This window comes from Gossypium hirsutum, chromosome A07 (genome assembly GCF_007990345.1).
Source record: "Gossypium hirsutum isolate 1008001.06 chromosome A07, Gossypium_hirsutum_v2.1, whole genome shotgun sequence".
Lineage (NCBI taxonomy): Eukaryota > Viridiplantae > Streptophyta > Magnoliopsida > Malvales > Malvaceae > Gossypium > Gossypium hirsutum.
In genome coordinates, this window is record NC_053430.1 from 30,818,317 (window position 1) to 30,831,257 (window position 12,941).

At 32.0% G+C, this 12,941-nt stretch overlaps 1 protein-coding gene across 1 annotated transcript; it reads left to right on the forward strand.

Annotated features, from left to right (window-relative positions):
• The first annotated feature begins 1,790 nt into the window (after positions 1-1,790).
• LOC107956479 (transcription factor CPC) lies at positions 1,791-3,068 on the forward strand. The gene is made up of 3 exons (XM_016892132.2): positions 1,791-1,982; positions 2,157-2,244; positions 2,731-3,068. Exons 1-3 carry the CDS (start codon positions 1,931-1,933, stop codon positions 2,840-2,842), a joined length of 252 nt encoding a protein of 83 aa, XP_016747621.1. The 5' UTR covers positions 1,791-1,930; the 3' UTR covers positions 2,843-3,068.
• The last annotated feature ends 9,873 nt before the right edge of the window (positions 3,069-12,941 follow it).

Below are 12,941 nucleotides of genomic sequence, written 5' to 3' on the forward strand. Positions count from 1 at the left end.
AAGCCACTCTCTTGGGTTCAATCCTTGGAATACTCGAAGTGTTCCACTGTACACTTACAAGTATTACAAATGATTTGTCACCCTTGTAGTAAAGTCGTTATAGTTGTATTTGTATTAGTGTTGATTCTTAGACCTAGTGTACGCACGCCGGGGTGCGATCAGTGAACATGATTTTGATCATAGTCAAAAAATGACTAATAATGTTAATGATAAAGGTGTATAAACATCTGGTGTTATAGTAAACAAATTGGACAACTAATGGTCATCTAATATGACTATATTCTAAAAACATATGAAACACCTTTATATTGTTGGAAAAAAATCTAATTTGAAAATGGTTTTCTTGCACAGCGGAAAATGGCAATTTTGAAAACTGACCCGATCCGTGATATTTATAGAAATAAACCCTAGACTGAAATCGTAGCTATTTTTTTAATAAATGAATCCTTGCCATTCCCAATTTTCAACCAAATGATATTTTCCACTATTCTCGTACCACGAAATACTTCGAGTGTGGGTTCGAACCAATTGAATCAAAACACAAAACTAACGATCAAAATGCTCTTCTAGGTAAACGAAGGGTAAGAACCCACATTGGATGGTTCTAGATTAGTGGAAGGGAAATAACATGCTTTAAAAACTTTAGCTAACAAGCAATTTGGTTGAGTCAGAATTCGCCAGTATTGCTTACCCAACCCTCCTTTCGACTTCAGACAACATAACCTTTGCCAAGAGTTCCAATGAATTCCTTTAAGTGATTTAGAGTTCCTCCATCAAAATCGATTAAGAATATTTTTCAGATCACTACATAATGAGTTTTATCTCAGTTAACTTTTTTAGTCGAATTGTCTAATCCTATTTGGAAAAAATTCCTTGATCTATCCGAGTTTGACACATGTCAATGTTAGATATTAAAAGAAATAAATAATTTTTTTAAAAAAAAGAACAAATAAAGAAAGAAATAAAATATTAAAAATGTAGTGTTTTCCATATCAAAGCTCTAGATCAAGCTCTTCAATGCGTATTTCCTTGTTGCTGATATTCATTTTCTGGTTAACATTATTATTAGTCGACGTCCTTGAATGGACTGCTTTGGTTGAGTAACAAAAAGAACTGTTTAACATCGGAAGAGTTGCCAGAAAATTTATAGATGTTGCCGTCGCCGCCATCAAATTGTAAGAGGGATATGATGAAATGGAGAGGAGGGTAGAAGGTGAATCGATGGATCATGCATTCGTGGGTTGTTGAATACACCGTTACCGCCAACAGCAACGGGGTATGCTTGGTGAAGCCAAGCCCTGTCACGGCGGTGCACATTCATATGACCCCCGAGGGCTTAAGCAAATGGGGATGGGGTTTGAGACGGTAGCAACAAATTGAAACAAAATTATTTATTTTAAATATCTGGCATGGACACATTTCAAATCCGGATTGGTCAGAGAATTTTTTTCAGACAAAATTAGGCATTTGGACTAAAAAAATTAACCTAATTAAAGTTCAGGCATCTATTTGAGAAAAAAAAAGAGTAGATACCTATATAAAAAATAAGTATAGTTTAGAGGTTATAATGAGAATAATGCCTTTTAAATAACAATAAAACAAACATATACGAGTTTTTAATTTTAGTTCTGAAATTAAAGATTGTACCTCAATGCTTACGAATTAAACAGCGACAACTACAAGTCAACGGAATTTAATTTCGTTTGTTTGGTAGGATCCGTCGTTCGTTGCCATTTGTCCCAAGGGAAGGCCCATTTATATAAAGTCCATAGAATATTTATACCACTTATCTTTGAGGAAACTATTAATTGCTCCTCTCATCCTCTGTACTTCAATCCTATTCACGTGTGCTTATCACCACTTCTACTTTGGAGTATTAGGTATCTTTTATTCTCTTCAAATTCTCAGCCTCCTTTTGCAAATTAAAGATATGGACGGACGTCGCCGGAAGCAACCAAAGACTAGTGGCTGCTGCTCTGAAGGTAGGTTATTTCCTTTTGTTTTTTATCGGAACAACAGCACCCATTTCCCTTGATTTTTGGGGTTCTTTTATTTCTTCTTAATTTATTGTTTTTGACTAGTCCATTTTCCATTGTTTTAAAACACTTGGGGTTGGTTAAGGTTAACTCTGTTTGGTCGTCTGAATGTTATGGCAGAGGTGAGCAGCATTGAGTGGGAATTCATAAACATGTCTGAACAAGAAGAGGATCTAATTTATAGAATGTACAAACTCGTTGGTGACAAGTAAGGAAATCTCAAATACATAGCTATCACTGGTTTCAGATATTTGAAACATTTTGTTTCTTTACATATGCTCTTATGATCATAAACAGGACACGATTGCAAGCAACTTGCAATTTAAATGATTGAGCAATTAATCGTGGGCACTGGGCATTAGTTAAGAATGCTTTGTCTGGTCATGTATTTTTTATTTATTTATTCCTAAACCAATAATGTCAGACAATTGTTATTGTCCTATTGGTGAATATAGGAAATATAACAGAGCAGTGGCTCCATTATTCCATGGCTGCTATTCAACGTGGAAAATAAGTTCACTCGGAAAGTACAATAATATTTGTAGTATTTGTTTTTTTACTGTTTTGTTACACGAAACCCACTGGATTCAGTGTAGTCCTAATTAAAAAATGCATCTATTTTTGTTTCGAATGGAGTGGTGGTTGATTTTATTATTCCGAATAATTAAACCTAATACTTGAATTATTTACATAGGTGGGCCTTAATTGCTGGTAGGATTCCAGGTCGAAAAGCTGAAGAGATAGAAAGGTTTTGGATCATGAGACACGGAGAAGGATTCGCCAACAGACGAAGAGAGCTCAACTGAAGCAACACATCCTACTTAAAGAAGAATAGTAAGGCTTGCATTTGCATGCCTTTACTGTAGTATGCTGTATGTCACCAGGTGGTTCTTGTATTTTTTATGGAAATTAAGCTAGTAGTAGTTTTATTTTGGGTTTAATGCATTCAATCCTGCTTTCTCCATTGTATGAATTTATTTGAAAAGAAATTACCTTATTAATTTTATGGATTTAATTATCAATTTAAATTTATTTTTGATGCAATATAAATATATAATTTTATGCATTATCAATATGTAAAATGATTAACAAGTAATTTGAAATGATGATGCATAAATTATACAAATCAATAGTTACATATAGCAACTGTTGCAAATAAAATTGAGTAAGTAACTTAACAAAAGTCTCTAGATTAAACTCATAAATAAGATTTAAACTTAGAGAACTCAAAGTTATCAATACTTTTTCCAAATCCCATTTATATCATTCAAATAAAATCTTATATGTATAAATAAAAATGAAAATCGGACACAAAAAAATAATAATAGAATAGCATATGATTTTTTTTTTAAAAAAATGAATAGTATAATTGATTAAAGCAAAAGTTTTTAAGTTTTTAAGAATTTAAGTTTTAGCTTTATTATGTATAGTTGTAATATATAAGTCTTCAATTTTATCGTATGCATATGTCATATAGGAGTACAATTATTCAAATATATGTTTTGTATTTATAAATGTATTTTATTTATATAAATGATAATGCTTTAAAATATATATAAGCATGAAGATTGGAAAATCAGTCCCTTTCAATTATGATTTATTAACTTCTTTCCAGTTATGATTAATTAACTTGAAATCATCACCACTCATTGAATTGCAAGGGTATTAAAGCAATAGGTGACTGTGACATTCTATAATATAACATGATCAATGATTGAAAAGGCACGTGATCTCTTGAGCTTACCTCCCTTCATATTTCTGATTATGCGTACTTATTTAGGAATTTATTTAATTTTTATTTTTGCATTTTCATAAATTCTATTATATATAAAAAGGAAAATTCAGTCATAATTTTTTTGGATATAATGATAGAATAAGGAAGGAGATGGAAGAGGATGTGGTGGTGTCAATGGAGATCGATTTATCCAATTGAGATGGAGAGTTAGAGATTATAGACAATGAGAGTGAAGGAAATATTTAGGTTGAATATTGAAGGTAAGTTGACAAAGTGAAAACAAATATATCTTGAGAGTTGATTCTTTTTTAATTGTTTTTGGGAATATTTATAGACAAGGTTCCATGCAAGATGGTTTTAAAGTGTTGATCCTACCATCAAATCATTATTACTAGATGTGTGGGGCATGTCTTCGATAGGATGGGAGTGTCTATGAGGAGATATATTTTTTCATTCATTTTGATTCGATGATATAAAACAGTTGAATCCACATGGAATTTGATGACCAAAAGAATTACGTTCTTAACAGAAGGTCGGGTGTTTTGAGAAGTAAATGGTTGGCTTATTTGAGTGGTTACCTTCTATTTGTCTAGGTGGTTAGAACGAGCCTCCTCTTAGCAACCTTTCGATTTGTAGCAGGTAAAGTGCATCTCTCGGAATACCTTCCGATCTACCATGTATCCCATTCGCAGGGAATGTATAACAAATTTACATTAATTTTACATTGTGAATATAAAGATATATAAAATTGAAATCCGAGTATTTGAACAACATTCTTTTCATGTAGCAATAATTTATAATTTCATTGGAAGCAATTTAAAATGAGAAAGAGTGAATATATGATTTGGTGTTTTAGTTTGGGTTTAATGTTTAATTTAGTATTTGAGTGCTTTTTGTTATAATTTGCTACTTGAGTTTAGCTTAATATTTAAATTGGCACCTAAAGTTTTTCAATTTTATATTTGAGAGTTCTTTTGTCCCAATTAAGTACCTATTTTGGTTTCAATGTTCAATTTGATATCTAAGTTTTTTTCTCAATTCAATACATATATTTTTTTACTAAAGCACATGTATCAAATATCAATTAGAGCATCGATGGTCTTTAATTTAAATACTAAATTAAACATTAAAATTGAAATTGAAAAAAAAACATTAAATATGAAATTTAATATTAAATTTAAACTTAAATATCAAATCATATATTAAGACAACCCAAGTTAATTTGTTGTATACATATTCCTTTATTCCAACAATACAAAATCTTTAAATTCCATAATAAAATTTATTTTATGGTTTAAAATATATTAAAATGTTAAAATAATAATAAATTAATAAAATTTGCATCATGATTCCTAGCACTTTTATCTGGCTTTCTTTTGAGACTAAAAGTATCAGCCAACTAACCATCTTCCATACACTGACTGCCTCATAAATTAGTGGCTAAAATCCTTAACGTCCACCTTGAATAATCAAATAATGTATTTGTTAATTATGAGATTATAAGAGCAATCCACCGGTCCAAAAGTCAAAGGCTCAAAGCTCAGAGCTGCTGGGCAAGGTTCTGTCTTTATGTCCCCACTCCATAATTACGCAGCGGCCAGTTCAATACCCACTAAACCCTTTTGCCCATGGCTGGAACTCATCACTTCCTATAATCTGTCAAATTTCAGATATCATCAATCCACCTTTTGTATAGAGCACTGTGACTTTGTTTATGCTCTGTCTTTTTCTTTGTCCAGGAAAACAAGTAGTGTTTTTCTATATATGTTCATATAATGAGATAAAGACTAAAAGAAATCACAATCCAAAAAGATACTGATCAAAATAAAAAGGGATACAACTGAAGATTTTCTTTCGTCTTGCTTTGTTACACGGTAGGTTAATGGTGGAGAATAAGAATTTGGGTAACTAAATTTTGTCTCTCACGTACTCAGATATATATAGGTGGGTCCAATGATATGGATTGGGTATCTCTTAGGCAAGTGGACTGCACCTTTTATCAGAATCATTCTCAACCAACTCATGATGAAAAAGTCTTATTTTTCATTGATTCTCTTACAGATCAATGGTGTCGAGCAACTGCTCCAACAGATTTAACTTGGCTAAAAAATGTATCATTAATATTTGGCTTAAAGTATATTTCGCCCGTAAAGTATATAATTTTTTTCAATTTAATAACTAAATATTTTTTTAATCTAAACTAATACCTAAATTTATTTATTTTACCTGAATCAATTATTTCCATCAAACACCGCTAAAAAATTGTTTAAATGTTCCCACCCAATGATATAATGTCATGTGTTTTTTTCTCACCCAAGGATATATATTGTCGTATACCAATTGTTCTAAAAAATTTGGTTTTAAAACGGTTTTTTTGTACAATGAAAAATTAAAATTTTAAAAATTGATCCGATTTTTTATATTTATGGCAATAAACCTTAGACCGAAACCATACTTGTGTTTTCAAATAAGCGGATCCTTGATATTTTCTGGGTTTCAACCAAACGATCTTTTTTGCTATTCTCATACCATAAATTGCTTCAAATGTGGACTGTAGCTAATTGAATCAAAACACTGAACTAGAAAAAGTTTCTTTTCCTTTTTAGGGTGAAAACGAAAATTCTCTCTTCTTTAATAGAAACCGGTAGAATTATTATTTTGGAAAACTATATTTAATAGTTGAGAATAAATTCTCTCTATTTTTTGGCAAAGTAACAATCTCTCAAAGTTGTGTTAATAGCTCTGTTGATGTCATCTATTTATAAGAAGAGAAAATAGAACCCTTGTTGAATTGTAGAAGTTTATTTCAATTAGAAAAACAACTTCCCACTTAGAGTAGTAGTAGGGTGGACGATATCCCCTAGTATTCCTACTAGGGTTCTCGCCTCTTCATATTTCGTGAGGAGATTTTGGGTCTCTTTCACATTGGGTCAAATTACGAGTACTTTTTGGACTTTTAACCCAGTACTTTGTAATTTGATCCAAACCGATTCTATTTTTCTATTTCCCGAAATAAACTTCAATATTTTATATTAAATAATTTTCTCATCTCAATTTTATCCTCAGTAAAATTATGACGATTTTACCCTTGGTAAAATTTTTGAGAAAATATGTTTAATATTTCACCACTCAACATGTTCAATATGATCGAATGATTTATTTTCATTTTCGAGATTTAAAATAGCTCAAAAATATAAACTGATTCTTTTAATCATTTTTGAGTAATCCACCTATATTTGTAAATATATCATTTCTCATTTTCATTTTCATTTCCATTTCCATTTCCATTTTAAGAAACCTACATTCATTTCCAAATGATTCCATTTTTTCCATTTCGAAGAAAACCATAATGATTCCTGAATGTTTTCCATTTCTCTATTTCTATTCCTTTCGTTCATTTCAGTTCAAACACGCAATTCATTTATGGTTTCGACGAGCTAGTGGAGGGACTGATTGGACATTTGCAATTAGGGTTTAAATGATTTAACTAAGTTCTAGCTTCTCCCCTATTAATTATAAACTCATTTAGTCACAGAGTCATTCCACTATAGTATCATGACTCAACTCTCCCTAACAACATACCATTACGAAAGCAACTACTTAGTGCTCCTCCAATAACCTTTTCATAAGCGTGTTACCCTCATAGGATATCCTTGATCTCTTTGGGATAATATTCGTTCTCCTGATATGATCCTGTTTTATTTCATGGTAACCATTACATCTTCCTTCATAAAAAAGTCAATTACTATCAAATAGTAATCAAGTCATTCATCACAAAGAAGAATAACCCGTGACCACGTTTACTTTTCATCAACCATGTAATGCCAATGAGATGATATTTTTTACCCATGTCTCGGGCTATGAATTCCACTGTTGTAAATGACACTAGATACTACAAAAGTTGTACATCTAAAGCACCAGCTTTCGATTCCTTATCTATTCGAACTCAGGCTTTTACTTACATCAAAGTGTATGAGTCACATATACCTAACCTGTCATCCACTCAGGATTTAGGTATGCCACACTATGAATGCCAATCCATTAACGAATTTAGGATCTATTCTTTTTGGGTTCTATTCGATATGTTGTCAGTATAGTCAGTTACATCTATCTCTCTATCTTCTAGAAGTCATCCGCTTTTTATATCCAAGATAAAGCATCTCCCCAATTGGACTTGATTGATGACATATTAGTCTTTCAACTAGTTTACTCATTTTCGATTAGACTAAGGACATGTTTAGGTTCGTCTACTAATACAAGTTGTCTTTTCGTATTATGATCTGACCACATAATACTGCTTAGTATTAGTTAAACATCAGAGAACCAGTGAGCAACACTTGTTTTATAACAGACCAAAAGTCAATGGTGCTAGAAAGCATGGTTTTGAGACCCCATTTTCATAAACTGAGGCTGTAAATATTTTAGTAAAAATATTTACGGAATTACCTAATAGGTGAATTGATTTTTGGATAGGCAAATTTTGGTGAGTCAATAGTTAATTAAGGTACAAGGGCTAAATCGTAAAAGTGATAAAAATTAATTGCTATAAAATTTTTAATTGTTAATGATTAATGGAGCAAATAAACCAATTGGTAATATGGATAGTGGAATTCCATGATGAAATCCATTTTGCTTGACTAGCCTTAATTAAGTTTGTTTAAGGTATGCTTAATTTAATCAATATAGGTTAATTAGTTTTAATCAAGATATAAATAGAAAATGAAAATGAAAATGAAAACATTTTTAATGTTCATCTTTTTCATTCATGAAAAGAATGAGACCTAGGGTTTAAAGTTTTCAAATTTTATTTCTTTCATTTGGTAAGCATATTAATTCGTTTATTGTAATTTTTATGTTTTTGAGATCCCGAGAGCTTGATTTAGCTAGCCTAGGGACTAGCTAATGAAATTGTTAAAATTTTGAGGAGTTACCATTGAAGGATTCATGAAGTTTTAGTGCTAATTGCTTGCATGTTAAGCTTAAATGTTTGTAGGGACTAATTTGTAATGTGAGATTTGGATAGTTTTGTCATTAAGGATTAGAATGTAAAATTTTGCAAATAGTGGGGTAAAAATGATATGCAATGTGCTACTAGTAAGTTAGCTAAGGATGAATTCAAAATAGGTTTTGGAATCAATGCTCAAATTTGAAAGTTATAACAATTTTTAGTTTAGGGACTAAATTGAATAAATGTAAAAATATATAAGACTTTGAAATTGATTGTAAATTCAATTTGAAAATAATGATTTGCATTGTTATATTGATGTTTATAGCTAAAGAGGACGCGAAAGCATCAAAAGGGATGGGGAAGGCAAAATTAAACGATGAGTAGTCTGAGTTTCTGTAAGTGTTTCTATGGCTTAACACTTATTAAATTTTAGCATTTTAATGATATTGTATTTTAGTTATTGCTAAAACTGTTACTGGTCAATGAAATGATTTGGAACCATTGGGATTGAATATCAAGATCAGTACTTGTAACAGCCCAGTTTTAGCTAAATCGGAATAGTAGTTTTGGAACCACAAATCCTAGGTCAAAAATTTATTTGAATATTATTTTTGGTGTTTATAGCATGTGATTATATATGTGAGAAAATTCGTGAGTTTGAGAACTTAATTTAATGAAAGGACTAAATCGCGTAAAATGCAAAAGCGACATTCTATATGATAAAAGTGTTTAATTGCTATGATTTATTAAATGAAAGGTCATTATGTTGATATTAGGCTATTGATAGTGAAATTTTTCATAAATGGGCATGGATTTAATGTTTTAAATGTTATTTAAACAAGGTTAATTTAGTAATTTAGTAATTTAGTAAACAATGTATATTAAATAAAATAAAATATGAAAACATGTCCATCTTTGTTTTAGTTCAACTGAAATTAGAAGAAAAGATACCATGGGAGAGCCTTTAGGGTTCGACACATATTTAGCTTAATTAAGGTATGGTTCTAGCTCGGTTTTTGATAATTTTTATGTTTTTGAGATCGTTGATTCGAGTATTAACTAGCCCGTGCCTTAATTTTTGAATTTTTTGATGATTTTATGAAGTGCCATTATTGAATCTTTGTTTTTTGTGATGGATGATGATGAAAAATGGAAGATAAATGATAGATTAATATGTTTTGTTAAGTGATTTTTAGAGAAAATATAAATTAGGGATTAATTTGTAAAAAGATGAAAATGTGGGGTTAAAAGTGTGAATAAATAAAAGATATGGGCTACTAAGGGCATAACGGTAATTCAACCAAGCATGGGTCTTATTGAATTTTGTGAATTTTATGTATTTATGAAATAGGGACTAAATTGAATAAATGTGAAAGTTTAGGGGCTAAAGTGTAAGAATGCCCAAATATGTGTTTTTGGATTAAATTGAATGAATCAATGAATAAATGAGTTAATTTTGAATGTATATAGATTAAGAATGAAAAAAATCAGATTTAGATTGGGGGAAATAAAAAATTGTCGAGTATTTGATCTGATCCATCAGTGTATATACGAGGTAAGTTCATATGCAAATAAATTTATTTACATTGAATTATATATGTTTATTTGTTCTTGAACTGCCATGAAGGTTGAACGAGTAAATACAAGCAGGAATCGATGAAGTTACGATATCAAAAATTCCCGTATGAACCTTAGGAATAGTATAGGATACAAATGTCATGACATTAGGTTTCTGAGATGTGATTACATGTAAGACCATGTCTGGGACATTGGCATTGTATTGTGATTAAGTGTAAGACCATGTCTGAGACATTGGCATCGTTAATCAATTTCATGTAAAACCCTGTCTGGGATAGTGGCATCGATATGTGATAACATGTAAGACCATATTTAGGATATGGCAATGTACGAGCTATATGTGATTGTTGAGTATCTTTAATGATTTTGAACTGTTCAATGGGAAAATTCAAGTTGAGAAAGAATGTGTGAATGAGATAAGTGACTCAGGTACGTGCGAGATTCATACGAGTATTGAGAAGGGAAGTATTTGATGAATTCAATTATGATATTGAATATGTGTACAATGAGAAAGGTTTGTGAACTTGTATGTGTTTAGCGATGCTTAGCATATTTGAATTGATATGCAAATATTCATATGATGACTTTATTTATATATGGCTTACTAAGTTTTTAAATCTTACTTTGTGTGTTCTTTCCCTATTTTATAGATTATCAAAGATAGCTCAGACTCGGGGATCATCGGGAAACGTCATCGCGCTATCTATCATCTTGTTGGTACTTCTGAAGCTTTGTAAATATGGTATATGGCATGTATAGGCTAGTGATTTGATGATATGTTTGAAGATATGATATAGCCACGAGGCTTGGCTTGTAAATGGTAATGTGTATGGCTATTTAAGTTAGCTTGAATTAAGTGTTTGATTAGTGATATATGTTGTGTATATATATATGGCCTTATGTTTTGGCATATTTTGTGATGGTTATATGTTTGCTTGTGTAGCTAGTTGATAACTGGTGTATTAATGTTTGGAAGATAGAATGTTGTGGCTTGATTTCGAGATGGTGAAAATGTAACACCCTAAACCCGGCTCAGACGTTATAGCCGAATCTGACGTGCCACATTGGAGTTGAAAACCCACGTTCTGTCTTAGTGTTTTAAAAACCATATATTTTGTTGAGTTAACAAAGTGTATGGAAGCTGGGCACCAGGTAGGTATCCGAGACAAAGGAGGTGAGCCATGAAGGCTGCTTAAGTACCAAGCTCTTTGATTGGATCCAATCCTAGACATGCCCACAACTATAGCCACACTTTGTTACATCGAGTTTAAATTTGTTTAAGTGGACGTCTTTGATAAATCGATTAATCGTGGCGTTGAGCTATTTTGAAAACAAGTATCGTTTTGAAAACACGTCCTAAGTCTAGCCCATTTGAATAATTATCAACCAGTTTTAAGGTTATTAAAATTGAAATAATCCCGAAAAGAAATAAAAGGAAAGTTAAAATGGCCTTATTACAACCCAAAAATAAATAATAATTAAAGGAAATTTAATGAAAACCAACGCTTATTTAAAAGTCCAAAGGCGATCACCGTGGCTACTCTGAATCCCCTCCGGCCCAAGTCCCCACATCAAGGCTCACCTGCAAGGTTAAGGAAAGGGGGGTGAGTTTGGAAACTCAGTGTGCAACAAGCCCCTTTCAGAGCCCAAAACAATAACAGCCTGTTGGGCCTAAGCCCAAATCCAATCTCAACATGTACTGGGCTATAGCCCTTTTCATATTTCATAACACTAGGCCGAAGCCTTTTCATATTTCATATTACTGGGCCTAAGCCTTTACTGTAAACGGTATGGCCCATAGGCCCATTTCAATATCACATATAATGTCAATGAAAGAATGCAAGCCCATTTGGGAGACTACTCAACGCACCATCCACTACTCTCCGCCCGTACCAACCAACACACCATGTGGGGATTAACTCAACCCACCCCGCCATAAATCTCCACTGGCAGCATAGCTGCTTTATCATATAACTGGAGGCCTAGCCTCTTTTAATAACTGGGGCAAAAAGCCCTTTTAATAACTGGGGCATAAGCCCTTTAATAACTGGGGCATAAGCCCTTTTACACTTCCTCCATTCATATAAAAACCCAACCCAATGCATTTATGATTACATCATGTGCATATCATACATATCATGTGCATATCATACATGTCATGTGCATATCATACATACCATATTTATCAAAATCCCATGTATTAAATTCATACATAAACCCTAGGGGTATAATGGTCATTTTTACCAAGGGGCAAAACGGTCATTTTCATGTTATAAGGGTAATCTTGTAATTTTACCAAAAATTAGGGTTTCTATGTTCATTAACGGTTACTAACAATTCATGGGTGCAAATAGTGATTCTGGCCCATTTTTAGCGAAATCGAGTTATTGGGCCTAAAACCCCTAATGGGCCCTACTTAGCCGATTTTGTCATCTAGGCCCATTTAGCCTTATCCATAATAGTATTAACAGTCTTAACATGCAATTTAACAGATTTCCTTTTTCTACCAATTTTTCCCAAATGGGCCTGAAAGCCTATTGGGCCCTATTGCAGCCCCTCGAGGCCCAACTTACCGTGAATGCCAAAAATCACGTTCTTATCGTTTCCACTGTTCCTGATCATCATCTTAATGAATCTAACTAAC

What these genes read in the sequence shown, in the direction of transcription:
- LOC107956479 (XM_016892132.2), top strand. Translation starts at nt 1,931, where the DNA reads ATGGACGGACGTCGCCGGAAGCAACCAAAGACTAGTGGCTGCTGCTCT. An exon ending in TAGTGGCTGCTGCTCTGAAG is followed by an intron (nt 1,983 to 2,156) that starts GTAGGTTATTTC and finishes ATGTTATGGCAG; the next exon opens with AGGTGAGCAGCATTGAGTGG. An exon ending in TACAAACTCGTTGGTGACAA is followed by an intron (nt 2,245 to 2,730) that starts GTAAGGAAATCT and finishes TTATTTACATAG; the next exon opens with GTGGGCCTTAATTGCTGGTA.